The sequence below is a fragment of the Mytilus californianus genome, unplaced genomic scaffold (genome assembly GCF_021869535.1).
Source record: "Mytilus californianus isolate M0D057914Y unplaced genomic scaffold, xbMytCali1.0.p SCAF_8, whole genome shotgun sequence".
Taxonomy (NCBI): Eukaryota; Metazoa; Mollusca; class Bivalvia; order Mytilida; family Mytilidae; genus Mytilus; species Mytilus californianus.
The window spans coordinates 68,695,463-68,720,935 of NW_026262734.1; the positions used below are offsets into that span (position 1 = coordinate 68,695,463).

Below are 25,473 nucleotides of genomic sequence, written 5' to 3' on the forward strand. Positions count from 1 at the left end.
TCGAGAGGCCTAAGAGAGAGCAAATCATACATCTCAACATGCTGCACTCAGAAAATTTTGATAATTGATTACTTTTTTACAAGCATACGTAAATACCAAGTAACGATTCAAACTTTACTTACAACCCAACCTCCATTTTCGTGTTGGTTATCACAGTAAACATCAAACCCTCGTGTACCGCTAGGGTATATCCTGTAAATTCCACTTTGTGTGGCTCTTATGTCTTCACAATCTCGTGGATATTTCGCTTAAAGAGAGTAAAATATAGATCATAAGAGTTTATAAATCTAATAGTACTTTTACTCGCAATTTATTTCATATCGATTGGCTCAGTTTTAAAACATTCAAGTTAAAAATTTGTGTAAAATTATTTGATATTTTCTCAATCTGTCCGGATCTTGGGAAAATCAGATTTTTGTGAGTATTTGTTTTAGATTAAGAAAAATAAATCAAGTGAAGATAGCTAGCATTTAATTTCACATTCAGCTATATTGATAATGTTCTTTCCATTAACAATCTTAAATTTTCTGATTGGGTTCCATTAATATATCCTCCAGAACTAGAAATTAAAGAAACCTCATTTTTTAGACTTATACCTCAAATTTGACATAAGTGGTCATCTCAGTACCAGAATCTATGACAATCGAGATGATTTTAATTTTGAAATTATCAATCCCCCCCTCCCCCCACCTTAGCACCTGCATATGGGATACTAATATTACATTTCCCAACTCATTCGGTATTCAGGAGCTTGCAGCTGCTACTCAGACTTTATTAAACGTCACCAATGTATGAACAGAAAGTTGATGAACCAGGGTTGTGTCAAAGAACGTCTCGTCCCTTTTCTATAAAAGTTCATCGGAAGATACCGAGACCTTGTTGATAAATATTCCGTATCAACTTCACAAATAATAGATGATGGTCTTGAAGTATAAATTCTAGATACTGACGTTGTTTATCATCTTAATTACGTGTTATAATGTTCTTTTTATTTGTCTTTGTATATTTTTTTATCCTTTACTGTTTCGTCCATTTTTGATAATATACTTTTGGCGAGGCTGGGTATTTATACATTCCGCCATTGTGTTATTGTGCTATGGTCATTATTGTATTCTTGTTTTTCATTTTTGCTTAATATGTACTTTGTCTATAGATTGTTTATATGCTATTTTGTTTTTCCTTTGTTGAAATAGTCATTTGTATTTAAAGTGATTAAGATTATAACACAATGTTGACTGCTGTACTGCAATTTTTGACATTTTTATGTATTATGTCTATTTGTTTTGCTCACACATTGTTGTCAGTATAATGGAATTCTATATGACTGTCATACAAATGAGAGGTTTAGCTAGTTATGAAACCAGGTTTAATCCACCATTTTCTACATAAGGAAATTCCTGTACCAAGTCAGGAATATGATAGTTGTTTTCCATTCGTTTGTTGTGTATGAGCTTTTGATATTACCATTTGATAAAGGACACTTCTGGAGCATACGAGTTGGTTTTTGTGTGACCACCTCTATATGCCCCTTGTATAAGAGTTTACAAGAGCATTTTTTAATCAACCTAATGAGGACTAGCAGTGCTTATTAAAGAAGCTAGAAAATGAAATATACTAACTGCTAAGAATCTCGTTTAGTATATTCTTTTTCAACTCAGCGATATTGTCGTTGATCTTTTTCTCTGCTGTGACATTAACGTAATCTTTTATATTTCTGTCAAGAATCGTTGTATCCAATTTTGCAACTAATGGGACGTCGACATTAGTGATCAGAGGCATTTCGACGCCCATTTGTTGATTTCTTTCGCCTAATCCGAAACTGACAACGAGCTAGTCCATAACAACCAATATTCAAAAATCATGTTTATTTAACCTGAAAAGGAAAAGAAGGTCTTAAAGGAACCTTCACAAATCATTACTCGATTGATTGATTAATTGTTAATTGTTCAACGTCCAATGGTTTCTTCACTCGAAGAAAGACAGACCCCTCCGTGGTCGAAAGAAGAAAAAAGCAGGCAAACAATACATTTCAATAGTCCACAAAACACTACACCGAAAACTAAACTGATTGACCAACATGAACCGCCCATCATTATTGTTCTGTTGAAAGTTAAATAACAAACTGATTTTTTACTATTAGTTCACTTTTTTTGTTTGTTATATTGAAAGTTTTACTAATATAAACTAAAAAAGGCTATTTATCATACACGTGAGAGGTTTAGCTAGCTATAAAGCCAGATTTAATACACATGGCAATTTCTGTACCTAGTCAGGAATACGACAGTTGTTTTCAATTCGTTTGATGTGTTTGAGCTTTTGATTTTGCCATTTGATAAGGGACTTTCCGATTTTAATTTTCCTTGGAGCTCGGTATTTTTGTTATTTTATTTTTTCCTTCAAACATGCGATCAGTTCATCAACAGATTAAAAAAGGATATTAAATGGAATACATCTAATCCTGTAATACTTAAAGTCGTTAAATGATTTGTTGTATTAAGTTTATTCTTTAAGAATTTACCTTCCAGTGCACGTTTGTTTACATTCTTTCAACACGGTTTTCCCCTCGCACTTGCGCTGTGCGGTGGCCGAAATTCTAACGAGAGGTATCGTTCTCGTAGTTAAGGTCAAAATATCAACAAACTAGTGTTTGGGAAGACAATAATTCAATAGCAGTACAGTAATGAAGATTTTGATAATATAATGGATTTTCTTTTACAAGAAAGGTCAAGTACACTTGTTTTACGACTTTTACAGTAAAACTTAGTCATTCAAGTATATAAAACATATTCAGCTTTTTTTTTAAAGTTTAAAGTTTCGTAAGACTTTAATCAAGATCAAAATATTTTTGATTTTTGATTTTTCTATTCTTTCTTATTCAAAATAAACACAGAAACTTTGCATAAGGTTATGGTCTCCTGGTATAATGGCTTAATATGAATAACATTACGCCACTATAGATATTCAGTCCGTTGGCTTGATTTAGAGGCAATGATAAAACTTAGTGTTTGCCAGTCTTTTTGCAGTGAGGTGTGCGATTTTAAGCGTTGAAGACCACTGTAACTTTGAAAGAAGAACAGAAATTTAAACTTTGATCCATTGCTTTTGGTTTTGTCGAGCGTGTGTCTTGAATTATCGCAATGAATCAATGCGTATTGCATTTCCGTACGAAATCTATGAAGTGTTTTTTCATTGTAAACTTATCGTTTGACTTTTCCGCACAAAAGTATATTACGTTTCCGCAATAATGTGAATCCTACTTTTCAACAGTTTACCTTGTAAGTTGCCTATCATTTTTGTAAGCATTTACACGCATTATTTTATATTTTTAAACTGTATACTAGTATATTGGATATCTGATCCTTCATAAAAATCAAGACAATATAAGAATGAGGAGATGAAGTAAGATAGCAATGAACAGATGCAACAACTAATGTAAACTCACCAAGACCATCTTGCAATGATATAGATATGTGTGTTTAAGTCCACTGAAATTTGTGGAAAATGAAACGGCTAGTATGTCGTTTTAATGATTCCGAGACTTTATTAATACCTTTTATCTTTTATCAGTAATTAAACTGAGAATAATATACTTTTCGGATTTGGTCATGTTTTATGGACTTCCGTTTTTAGAATTTTCCTTTGAGCTCGATATTTTTGTTAAAACATTTTTTCACCTTAACTAAATTTCACATTATAACATTTTCCACAAAACAATAAAAAAGACAAAATAACTCAATATTTGTTGTAATTTCATTGCATAATGGTCTAGAATATAAACGTGCAACATAAAAGAGTAATTGGGATGTAATCTTGAATGAAAATAAAACTTCTATGATTTATAAGGAACTTATAGTAGAAAAGCACATACATTTGACAAAATATGTTTAAGAATTGAGTAGCGAGTTGATTGTTTATTTGCAACTTGAAAACAATCATAGCAAAAACATCCCTAGAAATATATAAAGACAAATGCATGTGTATTCTACCAAAATTTAAAATCTATTATACAAGTATGAATCAATGCTACTTACAATAAATGTATCTGTTCTGTGATTTAACAATTATGACAAAGGCAATCACAAGTACAAAATATAAATACACATTCTCTTAACTAAACTATGATTACAAATAAAAACAAATCAAGTACGGATGTCAAGTAATATGCAACCTTCCGACCCGTGTCCTTATTTTTTTTTATTTCATGAACCACTTCATTGTAATCTATTCTATTTTGCTAATTTATGTAAAATATTTTATCTTATATCCGGTAAACTATTAGAAGACGTAGATACTCTTTCCGAATGGATTAAGGCTGTGAGGTCGTTGATACAAATCAGAATTAAGAAACTAAATGGGTCTATCAATACCCATATTACGTCAATCTTTAAAGACCCAAATGTTGCAAAATACTTGTCCTACCTCCATGACAAATATGTTGTTGTCCTCGCAGATAAAGCCCCAAACAACATCGTTTTTGTGTGTAAATCTCATTACATAAACTGCTTGATAAATGAATTAGGTATTGACAATTCACTTGGAAACTCAACATATACCCTCACGACACTTACCAAAGAGGAAATCCTGGATAATCATAAGTCTGTTCTATGTTCCTTTGGAATTTCAACCAAAGATGAAGAACTGTATCTTCCATCAATGTATTGGATACCTAAACTACATAAGTGTCCTTACAAACAACGGTATATTGCTGGGTCTTCCAAGTGCTCCACGAAACCTCTTTCTAAATTATTAACATCTATTTTATCAGCATTCAAAGCCGGGCTTCAAAGTTATTGTGAAACTGCCTATTCTAGAGGTGGCGTGAATCAGATGTGGATACTAAAAAATTCCAAAGATCTTTTAGAATACATACAATCTAAGACTCTCTCATCTTGCACTATTATTTGTCTGTTTGTCTTTTTATTTTTGGTCATGGCGTTGTCAGTTTGTTTTCGATCTATGAGTTTGACTGTCCCTCTGGTATCTTTCGTCCCTCTTTTGCAATAGTATTAAAACATTTGACTTTTTTACACTTTACACAAGTATTCCCCATTCCAAACTAAAAGACAAATTGAAAGAGTTGGTATTGCTTTGTTTCATAAAAAAAGAATGGCGAACGTAGATACAAGTATCTTGTCTTGGGGAGGGATAAATCCTACTTTGTAAAGAATCACTCTGATTCAAACAAAAAATTCTCTGAAATTGACATTATCAAGATGCTTGATTTCTTGATTGACAACATATTTGTTACGTTTGTTGGACGTGTTTTTCAACAGACTGTCGGCATTCCAATGGGAACCAATTGTGCCCCTCTTCTTGCCGACTTGTTTCTTTATTATTATGAGGCTGACTTCATACAGGAACTTCTTAGGAAGAAAGATAAGAAGTTAGCAATATCCTTTAACTTTACTTTCTGCTATATAGATGATGTTCTCTCACTAAATAATTCAAAATTTGGTGACTATGTTGAACGCATCTATCCCATCGAACTAGAGATAAAGGATACAACAGATACAGTTAAGTCTGCCTCATATCTTGACTTATATCTAGAAATTGACAATGAGTGTCGGTTGAAAACAAAACTTTATGACAAAAGAGATGATTTCAGCTTCCCAATTGTGAACTTTTCATTTCTATGTAGCAACATTCCAGCAGCACCTGCATACGGAGCATATATCTCCCAATTGATACGATATTCCCGGGCTTGTATTTCCTATCATGATTTCCTTGATAGAGGGTTGCTGCTCACAAGGAAGCTATTAAACCAAGAGTTCCAAATGGTGAAGTTGAAATCATCCCTTCGTAAATTTTACGGACGCCATCACGAGTTGGTTGACCGTTATGGAATAACCGTTTCACAGATGATATCGGATATGTTCCTTATGTCGTTATTACAATCCACTTCCTTTTTCACCACGAATGTGACCTACCGAATTAGACTATTTACCGGATTTGTAATAACATGAGCAACACGACGGGTGCCACATGTGGAGCAGGATCTGCTTACCCTTCCGGAGTACTTGAGATCACCCCCAGTTTTTGGTGGGGTTCGTGTTGCTTAGTCTTTAGTTTTCTATGTTGTGTCTTGTGTACTATTATTTGTCTGTTTGTCTTTTTATTTTTTAGCCATGGCGTTGTCGGTTTGTTTTCGATCTATGAGTTTGACTGTCCCTCTGGTATCTTTCGCCTCCTCTTTTACAAAGTATTTTGATCTGCAAAGTACAAAGTCTGAACTTATATCTTAACCGTTTTGAATAGTATGAACTTAACTTTAACGAAAAACGTATTAATGATTCGAAATATACCAAGGATTTTCTACCACAGGAAAAGAAACCTTAGCTGATTCACAAAACTTTCGAAATTTGGAGTCCTAAATGCTCTTCAACTTCGTATTTTGTCATTAGAACTGTTCATTGTACGATATATGCTTGTTATTGAAAAAATCGTATCATCGAATCTATTAACTTCAGTTATATCTCAATATAATATGGTTCAGTGTTTGTCGAGTACAGTTAAAACTTGTTTTAAAGTATTGTATAGATCTTTTCAAGTTTATTTCAGATCGTTTCGAATATAGTACAGGTTCTAAGTTTATCTGCAATGTGTGTGTCAAATTAAGTATTCAGTAACCGATCTCTTTTGGAAAGATATCTCGGTGAAAATCATGTCACAGCTTCTCATGTTATCTCGAGTACAGTTAAAACTTGTTTTAAAGTATTGTATAGATCTTTTCAAGTTTATTTCAGATCGTTTCAAATATAGTACAGGTTCTAAGTTTATCTGCATTGTGTGTGTCAAATTAAGTATTCAGTAACCGATCTCTTTTGGAAAGATATCTCGGTGAAAATCATGTCACAGCTTCTCATGTTATCTCTATATAATATATAATTTTGATATTTGCCTATATGTCGACCGTGCAAGGCACTCATATGTAGTTTATTAGTTAAGCTCTCACATAGTAGAAATGTTTTTCAATAACATCTAGAAAAATACAGATTATGAAATAAGCAAATTGTGATGTAATTCCTTGACCAAACAACAAATATTATTATAACAATACCAAACAAAACTTATTTGCAATGCACTTTACTTTACTTAAATAACTTTATTTAAATTCCGCATATTGCCATGCATTTTAAACATAAACTCAAATGAGCTTGATGAGGGAATATAAAACATATACATTAACAAATAAAATAAGGATTGAAGCATGCAGCATGCAAATAAAGGAATATAAAACAGTGCAACTCTCGCATACTAAAAGCACATATAAAGCACCATGACTGTCCATGAAAAAATATTAATTTCACAATTTGCAATTAAATCCCGTCAGTACTGATATAAATTAAATCTATCTATATATAAAATGTTTTGTAATTACTTAAAAAGTCACTTGAGTTTTATATGTAAGTAGCAACTCTGGAGAGCTCTTTTTCTGGTTATCGCTTAGGAATTTAGACAGTACGCTGCAATACAGGCTTGCAAATAGAGGCAAGCGTATGCAACAAATATAATGTATTTTTGGACCTCTTTTAATTGTCGGTGCGCATGACGCAAGCACCCATTTGTGCACTGACAAGGTAGCATAATGGAATAAAAAAAACGGTAAATTGCAATATAAGCTAATGAATGAAAATAACAATTAAAACCGTGCCTCCGAAGCGACTTTCTTGATTTACCTTCATTATGAACTCACAAACCTAAACATTTGAAAACTAGGGATGTATAAATACGTAAAAACTTCTAAAGCTATATGACAAAAAGGGACATAAAAATAATAGTCAAACTGTTTTCAGTCCTAAAGTATACTGACTCTCCTTTGATAATGATAGATAATGTTTTCTTAGTACACAAGTTTTCCATTGAAGTCATCACAATTCTCCCCCTCCCTGAAATCTTGTATAACAATTATGATGTTTAGCAATTCATCCAGGAATATTGTTCCATTTTATCATTTAGAAAATGTGTTGCAAATGAAACTACAAATGAAACATTGTCAACATAACTATTTTGTAGTTTTACGGGCTTTTAAATTAATCTTCATTTCTTAATTCAATAAATTGCAGGCCTCACTTTTCAATGTTATTTTTTTAAAATTCAGAATTCCTTTATTAATCAGTCCATCCGTCGAATTGAAAACATGAAAAGACAATAATGACTTGAACAGTTGTACTTTGTACAGATTTTAAATAACAATTTAAGCAACAGTAGTCTACCTGTTTTTGAAAACTCGGAAATCGATAAGGAAGAGACAAATCAAAGTTACAAACAGAAACTGGGGGAATCGCATGAACTCCAAAGGAAGCGAGATCCAGTGCTTCGACAGGAAAAGCGTCTTCTGCAATGCATTCATCACATGTCATGCGTACCGCATTCAGTCAAAATAACACAATCGGAAACAGAACAAAGTCGGCAAAATTACAGATCATACGACTTTTCTGATATCTCAATACCTAAGACCGCGAAAACATGTAGCTAGTGAGTTGATTTACACTGTAGCGGTCAATCAATTAGGGATGTTGACTGTAAAACTGATTAAGGTGGATCACCATTAAATATTTCCTCAGATAGACTTTCCTTCAACTTTGTCAAAATGTAAATTTACAATAATTTTCAGAAAAATAAATAAAGCAATGGATCATCGTGCTATTTTTAAGATACAAAAATTGCCCAATTTTGCATAGATAATTCATGAAAAAAAAATGTTTTTGTGAAGAAAAAGAAATCTATCTGATAGAATTTTGAAATAAAATATATAAGTGACAGGTTTTATAATATGCTTTTTTAAAATTGGTCCTCCTTTGTTTCATAAAAAAGAAGAGCCAACGTAGATATAAGTACCTTGTCTTAATTTAAGGAGAAATCATCGTACTTTGTAAAAAAAAATCACTCTGATTCAAACAAAAAGTTCTCTGAAACTGACATTATCAAGATGCTTCATTTCTTGATTGACAACATATTTGTTACGTTTGGAGGACGTGTTTTTAACAAACAATCACAACAAAATGTGAACCTTCAATTTCTATGTAGCAGCATTCCAGCATCGCCTGCATACTATGGAGTGTATATCTCCTAGTTGATACGATATTCTAGATCTTTCATTTCCTATCATGATTTCCTTGACAAATGGTTGATGCTTTCAAGGAAGCTATTAAACCAAGAGTTCCAAGTGGTGAAGTTGAAATCAACCATTTGAAAATTATTCGGACGCAGTTGACCGCTTTGGAAAATCTGTTACAAAGATGACGACGGATATGTTCTAATTGTTGTAACTACAATCCCGTCCTCTTTTTCTCGAATGTGACCTACAGAATTAGACTTCTCATCGATTTTGTACTTACATGAGCAACACGTCGGGAGCACCTGAGATCACCCCCTGTTTTGATGGAGTTCTTGTGGCTCAGTCTTTGGTTTTCTGTGTTGTGTTTTGTGTACTGTTGTTTGTCTTTATTGGTAGTTTTTTTGTTTTTGTTTTTGCCAAAGCATTGTCAGTTTGTTTTCGAGTCATGCGTTTAAATATCCCATTGGTATCATTTGCCTGTCTTTTGTCCCTAAAGGATTAAAGGTCCGCCAATAAATGTAGGTGTAACGACCGATCTCAGTTAGCAAAATTCAGAGGAAAAAATAAAATAAGATAGGTCAAAGGTACCAAAACAGGACAACGAGAAATTGTAGTTAGAAACACGACAATAATGATTGAAAGAATAAAAAGCATTCAAAACGTAAACAAAGGGCAATATGAACCTTATTGTTAGAAGTGACGACTATTGGTTCGGAAAAGTTTGAATATGACACGGATGAATGTACGCATAATCTTGAATCTGAATAGATGACAAATTGGTAATATTAACGGTGCCAATTGTACTGCACGTGATGCACATTTCGACAATTAATGTTTTTTTCAATGATGTACAAGGCCTAAATATTTGAAAATCCAAAACCCGACCAAAGTATAGCCAAACCCGAATGAGGAATCAGACTTCAAATGAGAAGCTACATTTCTTAATTCAAAATGATTTCTAAGTTTTATACTAAATAGAAGCAAATTCCAATAAAACAATATTCGTATTTTCATGCCAGTACCGAAGTACTGGTCAGTGGGCTGGTAAAACCCCGGCAACTAACAATTCATTAGTAGAGGCATCGACCAATAGTAGTAATAGCATTAATTGTACTTTTTACCTCGCATGATTCGCATTTCGACAATTGACCTTTTTTTCAACAAAGAATCCCCATTCCCATTATATCTAGAAATTGACAATGAGGGTCGGTTGAAAACAAAACTTTACGACAAAAGAGATGATTTCAGCTTCTCAATTATGAACTTTCTATTTCTATGTAGCAACATTCCAGGTGCGCCTGCATACGGAGTATATATCTCCTAGTTGATACGATATTCCAGGGCTTGTATTTCCTATCATGATTTATCATTGTTTATCGTGGTAATGTTGAAATCATCCCTTCGTAAATTTTACGGACCCGTTTCACGAGTTGGTTGACCGTTATGGAATATCTGTTTCACAGATGACGACGGATATGTTCCAACTGTCGTAACTACAATCCCGTCCCCTTTTCTACGAATTAGACTTATCACCGCGTTTTACTTATTTGAGCAACACCGGGTGTAACATTAGAAGCAAGGTCTGCTAACCCTTCCGGAGCACCTGAAATCACCCCCAGTTTTTGGTGGGGTTCGTGTTGCTCAGTCTTTAGTTTTCTATGTTGTTTTTTTGTGTACTGTTGTTTGTTTGTTTGTCTTTTTCTTTTTTAGCCTTGTCGTTGTCAGTTTATTTTCGACTTATGAGTTTGAATGTCCCTTTGGTATCTTTCTCCTCGGTTTTAAAATGTCCCTTTAATGATGCTCGAGGCAAAATATTTCAAAATCCAAAACTTAATACATACGTTGAAGAGCTGATAAAACCAAAAATGACCAAATGTTATTGATAGATAAGCCAAGGAATCAGAGCAATGCGTAAGGGGAATATTAATATTTCTAATTGAAAAGTATTTCCTTGCGACGGAAAATGACAAATTAAAATTCAAATAAAATAAACATGTATACTGGTAAACAAAATTGCAACATGATCCCATGCTATTCGAAATTCGATAATACCAGTTCTTATTTCATTTCAGCACATGTGTTACATTAGTGAGAGTTTATATAGTATCTACAAAGGTCTGATGCAGTTATTCTACAAAGTGACAATGTTGTCAACAGTCTTTCTGCTGACGTTCAGCTTAGGTTGTGCGCCTGTATCGTCAGAGATGTGTGACGAATATATTATCACTAGAATAGAACGGGAACTCAGGGACCTGAGAAATGATCTGCAACATGACATCACAGGTAATTTTAAATTTTCTTTTCTATAGGAGAAACAAAAATGAACCCTAATATATACCTTTTTGAAACCTTATGAGAATAATGATTCAGTCAAAACTATTTTGTCACGAGATTTGTATACATTTCTCGATGATAGCCAAGAAGATTATCGAAGACTTATCATCCTTAATGGTGGAATGATATTGAACTGAACATTTTGATAGAATGCGTATATAATGGGTTTGACCATAAAACAGATAGTGTGAGAATCAATTTGAATTCAAATTAATGTTTACATCATTCAGTGAGAGAGACATATACTAGCATATGTGTTTGAAAACGTTAAAAAACATTATTTTCTTCGAATTATTTTTTAGAATAGAATCAAACCATTGCTTGTTTGTTAAATCAATCAACAAGTATGATAAGGTAGAAACATACCCGGTATACATTACCATTTACTTACTTAAAGGTTGCTTATACATTTATATACATCGAAGTTCTATCTAAATTGTAAAGAATAAATAATTGAGAAAATCGTAACGTTTAATATGTTTGTTTCTTCAATAAGTTTGTAATTCAAATATAAAACTCAACAAGATTGATATCTATTTAGCTGACAGTTTCTTTTTTAGATTTGAATAGAGACATTAAATTTGGTACAACATTCACACGTTGGGGAAGAAAGAATTGTCCACAAAAATCTTCATTGATATATGACGGTGAGTTCCCTATTATCATTTCACAAATATAATCGGAAAAAGAACGACGGTACATTGTAGTCTTAGGTAAATTCATTTAAGGAGAACATTAACAGGGAAAGCCGTATGGTGACCCCCTTGTCCTTTTGTCTTTAGATGATAGTTGTCTTTTTTGGCAATCATTCCACATCTCCCTTTTTATAATAAAGAAAAGGAATATAGGCAATGATGTTGTTCAGGTGTTAGTATAAGGGCTTAAGTCTCTATATATACTGATTGATGTGGCAGATCGGTGTCTTCAGCCATCTTGGATTGTAAAATAGCACAAAAAATAATCGATCTGGATCTTTAAAAGAAATATGCAAATTTTTGAGACATGAATGCAATTCTTTAATTAGACTTTTCATTTAAATAAAGAAAATTGTGTGATTTTGTTCATTATAACGATTGTTTTTACAACTACAGAATATTTTTTGTTTGAATTAAAAAAAAAAATATTTATCTATATAAGGGGGATAACTTTGATAATGTAATTTTATGAAGGAATGTACATAAAAAATTTGCCTATTTTATTTATTTTATTTAAAACGAGTAAGGTGACACAAATTTCTCTTATTATTTTCTGAGAGCACACTAGAAGAGCTATCTTCACATATTTTATTTTAATTTCAATCGTTTAGTTTCTTTTTATCATAGGGGCCTTGGTGGTCGAGTGGTCTAAGTAGGTCAACTACTGTACCAGTAGCCTGTCAACACTGTGGTTTAATTTCGAACTCCGTACGTGACAGGTGCGTTCGACTCCAATCTTAATTGACTAGGATTGCCCGTTTTCCTGCCGAAGGTCGATGGTTCTCTCAGGGCACTCCGGCTTCTTTCATCAATAAAAACTGACCGCCACGAAATAGCTAATAGTGCTGAAAGTGGCATTAAAACACCAAAAATCAATCAATCAATATTTCTATTTACACAAAAGTAATTATCCATGTATAATCCAAACAAAATCTGACAATTTTCTACAACCTGTAGATCGAAAAAAAAAGCTCTGTGACAGATACTTTTTATGATATTTCTGAAAATTCAAACAATATATCGTTTCTAAATTAGACACCCGTCTAAGAAATGGTAACTGGTCTTTGTACCCGTCCGAATCTATAGGGCAAGCATAAACACTTTGGTTACCCTTCATATACTACAACAATAATTCGAAACGGAATTCCTGATCGACAATGTTCAGTAAAAGCTGTGTTTTTTTCTTCGATGACTGTACTAGACCAGAATTTCATTCTATTTTTGTTATGATGAGATCGGGAATTCATCTTTTGAATTTATATTTTGTGTGACTATATTGGATTCGTGTGTAAAGGCTTTTTAAATAAATATGACACTAAATGCATGTGTCGACATTTAATATTAAAGTGTAATGTATGTAAAAGCAAACATGGTTAAGTTTATAGCAGACGTGCATAGATGAAGTGGGACCAGGGTAAAGTGTATCTTCAATTTTGTATAACTTATCAGTTGAAACATCTTTTATAGTTGATATGTTTACCTCGGTTTTAGTTTGTTACCCGGATTTGTTTTCTCTTAATCGATTTATGACTTTTGAACAGCGGTATACTACTGTTGTCTTTATTTAGGTTTAGAATCAGTGTCGTCAATTAAGTTGAAACAATTCTTTTTTCATTTTGTTTTAAAATTTTCAGGTTACATGACTGGAAAAAAGCAGAATCGAAATGGAGGAGGCTCTAATTATTTATGTCTTCCTAAAAACCCAGAGTACACAAACCTGCAATCTCCAAATATAGCAAGGAACTTGTACGGTGTTGAGACCGATATTAATGGCTTTCATCCAGACATTGCAAACAAAGATGCATCATGTGCCGTCTGCATCACGACAAATAGAGCCTCGGTTCTGATGATACCTGGTCGCAAGTCATGTCCTGCTGGTTGGAATGTTGAATATTGGGGTTATTTAATGTCGGAAGGACAGAACAGTGCATGGCAGCCGACTGAACACGTGTGTGTGGATAACAAACCAGTTGGTGTTCCAGGGGGGGATAGAGATAATGGAGATTCTGTTGTTTACTTGGTTGGAGGAATGTGTGGATCACTGAAATGTCCTCCATATGTCAACGGGAAACCTTTGACATGTGTTGTTTGTTCAAAGTAACTTAAATAAAAATGTTTGAAATTTCTTTTTGTCGAGCCTTCGACTTTTGTCGAAAAAGCGAGACATAGCGATCCTACATTCCGTCGGCGTCGGCGTCGTCGTCGTCGTCGTCGTCGGCGGCGTCCACAAATATTCACTCTGTGGTTAAAGTTTTTGAAATTTTAATAACTTTCTTAAACTATCCTGGATTTCTATCAAACTTGGACAGAAGCTTGTTTATGATCATAAGATAATAGTCAAATGTAAATTTTGTAAAAAAAAAAATCCATTTTTTCCGTATTTTACTTATAAATGGACTTAGTTTTTCTGCCAGTTAACATTACATTCACTCTGTGGTTAAAGTTTTTAAAATTTTAACAGCTTTCTTAAACTATCCTGGATTTGTAACAAACTTGGACAGAAGCTTGTTTATGACTAAAAGCTAGTATCTAAAAGGAAGTTTTGTTAAAATTTTGTCCCATTTTTTTCGTATTTTACTTATAAATGGACTTAGTTTTTCTGCCAGTTAACAATACATACAGTCTGCAGTTAAAGTTTTTAAAACATTTATTGGATTCATAAACTATCCTGGATTTTTACCAAACTTGGACAGAAGCTACTTTCAATCAAAAGATAGTATAGAGAGGAATATTTTTATTATTTTTTTTCCTCATATTTGTTGAGCATGCGATTAACAGCAAAAGTAGGCGAGACACTGGGTTCCGCGGAACCCTTACGAATTTTTTTCAAAACTCGTTTGTGTTAAGTGGCTTTACTGCAGTTCAAACTTATTTGTATTTTGTTTACCCATAAGCGTGATTTGAAGAAAATTGCAACTATTCAATGTTTGCTCCATTTAAGTATGAAATAGTAAATTAGTTCAAGTTTGAATTGTTATTTCTTTTTTATGAGAGGAGGGGAAGAGAGAAGAAAAAAGGCCTTGACCCATAATTGCTTTTATCTTAGTCATTTTTACTCTGGTTGATAGTTGTCTAATTGGCAATCATACCGCATATTCTTATCTTTATGTGCAGTGGGTTAATACGAAACAACAATCCCAAGACATGCATTGCATATTTAACACAGATTATGCCTTAATTATTCTTCGCTTTAACAGTTCGTCGTGTGAGTTTTATAATGATGTAACACTCATTTTTCTAAATGTTGAGAAATTTGATATAAAGTTGAGAGCGCAATATCATAAATATTTGACTTAGATATGGAAAAGTTATGTAGGAATCGAAATTTATGGAGTTGTTGCATAACTTGTATTTTCAATAAACAAGCATATAAAATAAACAAAGCATCTCCCGTCTAGAGAAAGAACACTACATTTGAAAAATTGTAATTGTAAGTTGTTAATTATTTCCTTTATATATGTAACTATAAGAGATAGAACACGGATTTCTGATTTCTACAATATCCCCCAATTCTACAATATAATGCTTAGAATTACTTATGGATTGAGTTCAAACCAGGGAAACAATTAAAGCAGTGTATAACCAAGTTAATGTTGATAACAATTTTTATTACACCAAAGATATCTGAAAAATAGTGTTGATACACTATAACAGTATTTTTCTCTGAACTTTCGGTAGCGACCTAGATGATTGAAGGGGCATTAGATCCAAGATATAAACAAAATATGATTTTTTTTTTGTTCAATCATTAATGAAAGTGAAATAGTGAAATAATTATTCGCTTTTAGCAGCCAGTTTGGTTCCATTTTGTCAAAATAAGCTGAGAAACATCGCTGATGAATTATTCACTTGCAAGTGAATAATTCGACCTCATTGATTCCGTATTCATGTGACCTTCAATTTAATCCCAAAGCTGGAGATGAGTTACGCATGTATTCAGCTATTAAAAGGAAAAGAATGTCAACATTGAAAGTGAAACAAGGATGAACAATTTGGTTGACCGATTCGATTCACATTAACTCATTGTTATACAGGTAAAAGCGTAACTCGAATAATTCAGTCCCTCCCCGTAATCGATCTCTCCTACTTGCGAGGGCCTGAATTCCTAACACGATAAAAACTCTTCGCGAATCCTGGATTGTGATTGGTGCCGTGTAGAAGAGGTGACCAATCAGCAAGCATCTCAATTTTATAGAGATAGGTAAGTCCCGAGCTAATTCCGAATGGTTGATTGAAGATTTTTCATTGTCTTTGCATTCAGGCGTTAATGAAGTAATCGTAGATCAGCGGAATATAACGACTGAATTATTCGGGTTAGTAAAAACGATGATAAACACACTTTTCAGCCTACACTATGAAATCAAACAGACAAGGAAAAATCCAATTGCACGTGGTCGCTATCTATTTATATTAATATTTATTTTTATAACGGGTTATATGACCGTCGGAAGTCTTCGGAGGTCATCTCGATGGTTAATTAGATGGCGTCTAGACTAAAATACACAGGAAATGCTGATACATATTATCGAGTACATGCATTGTTAATGGTTTATTTTAGACTTTTTGTAATTTGGATATATGTTTTAGTATGTTATAAATCAAATATGAGAATTTGAGTCAAACCCGTGAACATGAATTTGACAGCTAACGTCCCTTTAAGCTTTACTATAATTCAGTGGGAAGTGTTGAGATTAAACATTATAGTGCTGAAATCTCGTATTATAGCTGTATAGGGAGGTGAATGGAAATACATCGATATCTTGATTTTTATTAAAAGTGGACATAGAAACTGCAAGCCTCACACGACGAGTTACGCAACTCGAATGTTTCAGAAATGAGCTATTTAAAGTAGCAACCCTAAAAAAAAGATAAAAGGATAAGTCATTATTGGCGGAACATATGACAAGTAGTGTTAATACAGGGGATCATGCTTAGAAATGTGTTTTTGACATTTGAACGATCCCATTTAAATTCAAATATGGTCCATAATTTTTCATACAATCAAGGGGTCAGTAGCATTAACCATTCGTTACCCAACTATATCCAATTATTTAAAATCTTAAAATGTAGTCGTTTACGGTATATTTTTTTCTACAGATGTTTAGCTATATGCTAGTAGTCTGTTGTTATTCATGTATTATTGTCATTTTGTTTATTTTCTTTTGTTTCCTATTCTGACATCGGACTCGGACTTCTCTTAAACTGAGTTTTACTGTGCGTACTGTTGTACGTTTGTTTTTTCTACATTGGCTAGAGGTATAGGGGGAGGATTGAGATATCAAAAAACATGTTTAACCCCGCCGCATTTTTGCGCCTGTCCAAAATCAGGAGCCTCTGGCCTTTGTTAGTCTTGTATCATTTTTAATTTTAGTTTCTTGTGTATAATTTGGAGTTTAGTATGACGTCCATTATCACTGAACTAGTATACATATTTGTTTAGGGGCCAGCTGAAGGACGCCTCCGGGTGCGGGAGTTTCTCGCTGCATTGAAGACCCATTGGTGGCCTTCGGCTGTTGTCTTCTCTATGGTCGGGTTGTCTCTTTGACACATTCCCCATTTCCATTCTCAATTTTACTATTACCTATATAAACTTCTGTTGACTCTGGTGTTCCTCAGGGCACAGTATTAGGCCCAACATTATTTTTGTTATTCATAAACGACCTACCTGAGCATGTCTCCTGTAAGGTTCGTCTTTTTGCTGACGACTGTTTACTTTATGAAACATCAAATAATATAAATGAGTCTCAAGCACTCCAAAAAAATCTATCAAGCCTTGAAAATTGGGAATCTGAATGGCAAATGAAATTTAATCCTGAAAAATGCTATGTCATAAATATTTCTAAAAAGTCGAAAACTAATTTATTTCAATATAAATTACATAACCATGTACTTGAATCTGTCAAAGACAGCAAGTATCTAGGAGTTACAATAAGCAATGATCTTGATTGGGGGCCCCATATTAATAATATAACTTCAAAGGCAAATAAAACACTAGGTTTTTTACGTAGAAACATGAAAAATTGTACACGTAAGGTTAAAAACCTTACGTACACATCACTTGTGCGTCCGACCGTCGAGTACTCCTCACCAGTTTGGGATCCGTACAAACAAAGCCAAATAAACCAAATTGAGCAGATACAGCGTAAGGCAGCAAGATATGTTTTTAATGACTATAACGATAGATCACCAGGCGCTGTCACTGGTATGTTAAACAAATTAAAATGGGAAAACTTGCAATCCCGTAGAACAAAAGGTAAGCTTGTCTTGATTTATAAGATTAATGGGGGGGGGGGGGGGGGGGGGTCGAAGTCACTAATGACGTCCTGACACAATCTGACAGGCGAACTAGAGGCCTACATAATTATATATACAAATAAAGACTTTTTTAAATCATCTTTTTTCCCAAACACTATTGCTGTCTGGAACGATCTCCCAGAAACAATTTGCATGTCACCCTCCCTAGAATCCTTCAAAGGTGGTATCTCTACTTTAACATTTAGAGGTTCTAGTCTGGCTAATTAATTAGTGTATTTAAGCCACTGTACATAATGTAAATATGTGTAACATTAAGCTACAACTAATGTTATTTTAAATTGTAATTGAACTGTGGCAAATATTTTTATTTTATTATTACAAAATTTTCGACATCCATTTGCATGTTCATAGCGCCACAGTTCCGGGATATTCCACACTCCGGCACCGGAGTCTTTCCCGTACCATGCAGGAAGAAGAATAAGAAGTGTTAATAAATTAGTTCTTAAAATACAATGCTTTGCTTGGCATGTATGACAGGATAACTAACCAACTGAGGTCAAAAGTCAGAAATTGGAACTCGGATACACATATAGAGTGAATTGAACTGACAAATCAAAATAAAGAAGGGAGGCTAACGGACGGCGAACAGAAAAAGATTCATAAAACAGTGAACACTAATATAAACTCCCAGCTAAAACTTTAAAACGATATCAGGTGATTCAGTTGGGCAGGAATCGGAAACAAGGGGTCGAAACTCAAATGTTAACTAATCCAATATGAAATCAAGAACAGCTATACATTTGTTGTTATTTTGCTTTGTGTTTTTGGAGTGATTGTTCATTAATTTATATATCCTTTCTTCTTTGTTATTAGAATGACTATCTATCCTATATATTGTTTGGCCCACATGGATTCATAAGTAAAGGATCAGTCAAAAATGCCAATTTAAAACATCAGCACGTACGAAATAAAGAAGCAAGTAACATCAAATAATTTGTATTTGGCAAAACCTTTCGGAGTTTTGGGTCCTCGATGCTCATCAACCTTGTACTTAATTTTGCCTTTTAACTTTTTGATTCGAGCGTCACTGATGAGTCTTTTGTAGACGAAACGCGCTTCTGGCGTACACAATTTTATTCCTGGTATCTATGATGAGTATATTTACCAGGACTTTCACTCGTTGACAACAACAAATAAATGGCGTTATAATTCGAAGAGCATGTGTTAATGAAATCGGGATTTTCAAGAAATCAATACACTCATCGAACCGGGGATGCATTCCTGTAATATGTTACCGTGGCAAAAATAACCTTTTTGGATGACGGAAAAATAACCTAAAATAATAGCTGAAATATTTCAGGAAAACTGTGGTTTTTTTTTCTGCACCCAGCGTACAAAATATTATTTCAATCATCTGCCTTTACTAAGAAGTGTTAAGAGTTCCATATGGCACACCCACGAAATAAACTGTAAAAGCATGGGGCGTTCTAGTCTGTGCCTACACATTATTTATCTAAAAGAAACTTTATAAAAAATAATGATAACGTAATCTGTGTGACCACTGAGAATGTTCATACTTTTTCATCTGAGCGAGGAAGTATTATATTGACAGTATAGAACGTACCTCCAGAGACATATAGTATTGTATTATAGATAAACTTGATAACCATATGGCCATATCTAACTATCAAATGCATTGTCTATCCCTACAGACACTAATTATGATAATTTTATGTTGCAAATAACACCCTTATGGTTCAAGCAAAAACAAAAAATTTCAGATGTTCTCCATGGAGCAAATGAAAATATTACTCATTCTTTCAAATCATCTACACCCATATTGCAATCAAGTTAACTTGTTAACAAAAATAGACATTTTATATCCTTTCATGTGGAAATAAAGTTTCAAGTGGGGAAGTTTCTTGTGACTTCAGGGAACTTTATTTAGATGTGTATGTTATCAGATAATGGTCTCATGACATTTATTACACCTTCATTCAATTTCAGCGCATTGTTCCTATCCTTTATTAAACTCTGAGAAGCTAGTAAATTAACTTAGATAAAAAAGACTTTCCTGGTAGAACATGTTGAAACTTAGGATTTTTACTTAACAATTGATCCGAGCAGAGAGATGCGAAAAAAAATTGATGTCTTTTCTGCCAAAATTATTTTTTTATAGTCGTGTGACGAAAATTATAAAGTTACCTTAAGTATGCTAAGAAGTTCTAAGTTTGTCTGTTAGGAAGTCGGCAAATGTTTAAATCCAGTGAATGTTCACATAACAAATTCTACTTTCACTTTCGTTTGTTAATGACGTACGCTAATTACGGTTGTAATACGGAAAACGATTTCCGAAGTTTTGGTACTGGTTCCGATCATTCCTAGTTGAAAATTAAGTGCTTGATATTAAAGTACTATAGGCGTTACATTAAAACATAACAGTAATACGGAATATATTTATTTCTGTTTAGAGATTATATGCATTTTGGTTAGAGATTATTCTAGTATATGAGTAGAGTTTCTCACAACGTTAACCAGTCGGTCGTCAGAGCTCGCAGAGTAAAGACTAAAGAAAAGGTAATTATAACTATTTCTGAATAAGAAGTAGCTTACCAAGGACCTTTGGTTAAGCTTACATAAGCAAGAGCCAATTGTACTATCTGAATAAGGTGGTGACATATTGTCCTGTGGTATATAATAAAGGTGACAACGTAATACTGTCCCTTTGGACCAGTGACACCTTGGCCCTGAACAAGGACCAGGGGTGCACTGGAAACCATATTTTCATATATTACCTTTGAATCAAAGAACCAAAGCACTGTAAGGCAAATAGGTGAACAGTCATATATCTAATTTTGAAGTAAGGTTAAGTCACAGTTCCAATAAAGCGTCCCTTGTGCTGTACTCCATTGTTAGGTTAAGGGTTCCATTTAGTATACTTACCGGAAGTAATCTGTCGTTTATTCTCGTAAGGCTTTATATCTAAATTTAAGTTAAGTTCAGGTTACACGTTACCATTTGTAAGGGTTAGCCAACGATACACAACAAATCCAGGAAAGTAACCCTGGTACGGATCCACGGGTACATAAAGTATCATCTGGCGTGTAGGACCCCCTGCACGTTACAGAATTTGGTGGCAGCGGTGGGATTTGTTCGCTGTATTGTTGGTTATTTAGATATATCAGTCAGTATATAGTCAGAAATCAGTTTTCTTTATAAATATGGATAAAGCCGCAAATTTGTCTGCTCAATTGTCTAGGCTTGAGAAAGATCTTCAGGACACCTTGTCAAGGAGTCGTCATTCACATTCTACACCCATTCCCGGGTTTGCAAGTGACTCAGGGATTATTACTACACAGCGGAATGACCAAACGTCTGTTGACAAAACAACCCCGATTCATAGTACCCCAGTTGGTCCACATTATATAGGTATTGGCGCAAGACCAAAGGTCTTTCAAGATGTAGGAGCCTCAAATCAGTTGAAACCTCATGATATTCAAATTGTTAAGGAAAACCCCGTCAACTTGTCCGATAAGAAGTCAACGGGGACAAACATGAGTAAGCGTAGAGATATTAAGGTTGCAACGTACGATGGGTCAGGTGATTGGAATGACTACCGGTCACATTTTGAGGCATGTTCCTCTATTAACGGTTGGGATAACCTAGAGAAAGGGTTATACTTAGCGGCTTCTTTAAGGGGTCAGGCTGAAGGTGTTCTTGGGGATTTATCAGATGACAAGAAAATTCATTTTGACCAGTTGGTTCGATCTCTAGAAGAGAGGTTTGCTCCCCCAAATCAGTCCGAGTTGTACCGGGTACAATTGAAAGAAAGGAAGCAGAGGGCTTCAGAGTCGCTTCCTGAGTTAGGACAAACGATACGCCGACTGGTGAATAAGGCGTACCCCACTGCCCCAGGAGAAGTTAAGGAAACATTGGCTAAAGAACACTTCTTGGATGCATTGATTAATACCGAAATGCGTATAAAAATCAAACAATCACGGCCCCCTGACCTTAATTCCGCTTTTTGTTTAGCTGTAGAGTTAGAAACGTTTTACAAGGCAGAAAAGCAATTTGAAGTAGGGAAAGCCCATTTAAGAGTTGTGGACAATAATGAACAGGTGGTAAGAGAGTCGGAGTCTCATGATAGGTTTTCAGATAAAATTGAGGGCATGTTAGCAGCTCTCAATGATCAATTGGCAAGTATGCGTAAAGAGTTAGATGAATTTAAGAATAAAGCCAACATGCCTGGGCCAGCTGATAGGTCGAAATTTCTTTGCTATAATTGTGGTAAACCCGGCCACATGGCTAGAAATTGTAATGCTCCTAGAAATAGGAGACAGAACAACCAAGGATCACCAGGACCTTCGGTTAGGCGTACGAACAACCGTAGTGGTAAACGGAAACGTAAATCTTTGTACCTCGGCTCAAATACACTTAACAATGAGGCAAGGCTCTATGTAGAGTTATTTATAAATGGAATCCCTGCCAAGTTTCTTATTGATACAGGAGCTACAGTTAGTTTGGTGTCGGATACTCTTTTTGAGAAATTTAAGTCCCGTGATAGGCCAAGTGTACAGCAGGTCACTCAGGAAATAATAGCAGCTAATGGAGAGTCTTTAAAAATCATTGGTAAGGCACTGTTTTCTCTCAAAATTGGTAGTTTTCACACTGTCATTGAAGGTGTTATAGCAGGTTTGTCAGTGGAAGGTATTCTTGGACTAGATTTTCTGCAAACAAACGGTTGTAAAGTTGATTTAGGCAATCGAGTTATGGAAAGGGATAATCAACAGATACCTCTGCTACTACAGGGAAAGTTAGGCGTTTATCGGGTGGCAGTCAAAGAAAAAGTTAGCATAGCCCCAAGGTCAGAAGTAGTAATCCAGGGTGAAGTACTGAACTATGATTCAGCTGTGAAGGTAACTGGCATTATTGAACCAAGTGAAGAATTTCTTGATCGAGGAAAGGCTCTTGTAGGGAAGTCTGTTGTAATGTCTGATAAGACAGTTCCTGTTAGGCTGTTGAATATAAGTGACAGTGTCCAAGTATTAAATGGCGGTACTGTGGTCGGAAATCTCAGCGGAGCTGAAGTGGTTAGTCAGGTAGACAATGACAAGGATTATGCTCTTAATAATGAATTGGAAAAGTTATTAGATAGGTCTAGTGAGAATCTTGGACATGGACAAAAGGACAAGGTCACAGAGTTGTTATTGGAATTTAAGCATCTTTTTGCCGCTTCGGATTCGGATCTTGGACAAACAAATATTGTGAAACACAGGATTGACACTGGTGCTGCAAGGCCAATAAAGCAGCCACCACGGCGCACCCCAATAGGTCTTAGGGAAGAGGTAGATCAACATATTAACGATATGTTGGAAAGAAACATTATTGAGCCTTCGGAAGGACCATGGTCCTCCGGGATAGTTTTGGTAAGAAAGAAAGATAGGACCACTAGGTTTTGCGTAGACTATAGACAGTTAAACGCATGCACTATCAAAGACGCGTATCCTTTGCCCCGAATTGATGATTCGCTGGAGCAGTTGTCAGGAAACAAGTGGTTTTCAACTTTGGATTTATGTTCTGGATATTGGCAGGTAGAAGTAGAGCCATCAGATCGCCCTAAAACAGCCTTTGCCACACGAAAGGGTCTTTATCAGTTTCGCTGTATGCCATTTGGTCTGGTAAACGCCCCTGCCACCTTTGAGCGGCTAATGGAGAATGTTATGGCAGGGCTCCAATGGGACATTTGTCTCATATATCTAGATGATATCATAGTTATGGCTAAGACTTTTGACGAAATGATACATAATTTACGCAAGGTTTTTGTAAAGTTACAAGGTGCAGGGCTTAAACTCAAACCCAAAAAGTGTCATTTGTTTGCTAAAAAGGTTACTTTTCTCGGACATGTTGTTTCAGAATCGGGTGTTGCTACCGACCCCGATAAAATTAAGTGTATAAAGGAATGGCCAGTCCCCCAGAACGTGACAGAGCTCAGATCCTTCTTGGGTTTGTGTGGTTATTATCTCCGGTACATAATAAATTTTTCAGATACGGCTAAGAGCTTACACCAAATGACCGAAAAGGGTCGCGAATTTCTGTGGACAAATGATAGTCAGGAGGCCTTTGAAAAGCTGAAAGGCAAATTAGTCAGTGCCCCAGTCCTCAGTCATCCTGACTTCTCCCAAACATTTATTCTTGATACGGATGCAAGTAACAGAGCGATATGTGGTGTTTTATCACAGGTTATTGATGGCGAGGAACATGTTATAGCATATGGGAATCGGACCCTTTCAAAAACAGAGCGCCGGTATTGTGTTACTAGGCAGGAACTGCTAGCCGTGGTCCATTTTGTTAAACATTTTCGGCATTTCTTGTACGGTAGGCGGTTTATTATAAGGACAGATCACAGCTCATTATAATGGCTCATTAGATTCAAAAACTCAGAGGGTCAACTTGCCCGTTGGCTGGAAGTTATAAGTTCATACGATATGGTTATTAAGCATAGACCAGGTACCCAACATCGCAATGCCGATGCTTTGAGTCGTATTCCTTGTAAGCAGTGTGGCTTTGTTGAAAACTGGGAAGCAGTTGGCTCAGTCAATATGGTACAATTTCAGGGGGGCAAGGATGGTGATCTTGAGCTAGATATACGACAATTGCAAGAAACAGACAAAGACTTGCAGACTGTCATAGGATCGTTGACTACTGGCTCAAAACCTTCATACTCACAAACCGGAAACACAGTTATGTTGTTAAGTCCCTTTGGTCCCAGTGGAATGTTTTGAAGGTTCAAGATGGTATATTGTTTAGGGAAGACCCGGAAACAAATTTGAAACAAGTTGTCATACCAATGAAGGAAAGACGTAAAATTCTTGAGTTTGCTCATGATAATAGGACAGCTGCTCATTTGGGCATTAAGAAAACTTTGGCTAGGATTAAGGAAAATGTTATTGGCCAGGTGTTAGAGGTGATACTTGGAGTTACATTGCTGGTTGTTCGATATGTAATAAGAGAAAGAAACCAATTCCTAAGAGAAAGGCCCCAATGCAAGTTAAAGAGTCAGGTTATCCCATGGAGAGAATTGCTATGGATATCCTCGGGGAACTCCCCGAATGTGACAAAGGCAATAAATAT

General features: G+C 34.9%; 2 protein-coding genes across 5 annotated transcripts in view; one reads left to right on the top strand and one right to left on the bottom strand.

Moving 5' to 3' along the window:
• The window catches only part of LOC127713011 (fibrinogen C domain-containing protein 1-like), a 32,185-nt gene that overhangs the window by 4,831 nt on the left and 1,881 nt on the right, over nucleotides 1-25,473 (bottom strand). Inside the window, exons 1-3 of one of the 4 annotated variants that reach the window (XM_052219609.1) lie at nucleotides 20,548-20,645; nucleotides 1,620-1,873; nucleotides 123-247 (exon numbers count right to left, since the gene is read on the bottom strand). In XM_052219609.1, coding sequence (XP_052075569.1) covers nucleotides 123-247; nucleotides 1,620-1,791 — 297 coding nt within the window. In that variant the 5' untranslated portion in view covers nucleotides 1,792-1,873; nucleotides 20,548-20,645. Of the gene's footprint in view, nucleotides 1-122; nucleotides 248-1,619; nucleotides 1,874-2,518; nucleotides 2,570-4,031; nucleotides 4,113-20,547; nucleotides 20,646-25,473 lie in introns of those variants that run through there. The other 3 variants (XM_052219608.1, XM_052219611.1, XM_052219610.1) reach the window with 3 other exon arrangements.
• LOC127713013 (uncharacterized) lies at nucleotides 11,187-14,212 on the top strand. Its single transcript, XM_052219613.1, has 3 exons — nucleotides 11,187-11,341; nucleotides 11,953-12,039; nucleotides 13,722-14,212. The coding sequence occupies exons 1-3, from the start codon at nucleotides 11,203-11,205 to the stop codon at nucleotides 14,186-14,188; spliced, it is 693 nt and encodes a 230-aa protein (XP_052075573.1). The 5' UTR covers nucleotides 11,187-11,202; the 3' UTR covers nucleotides 14,189-14,212.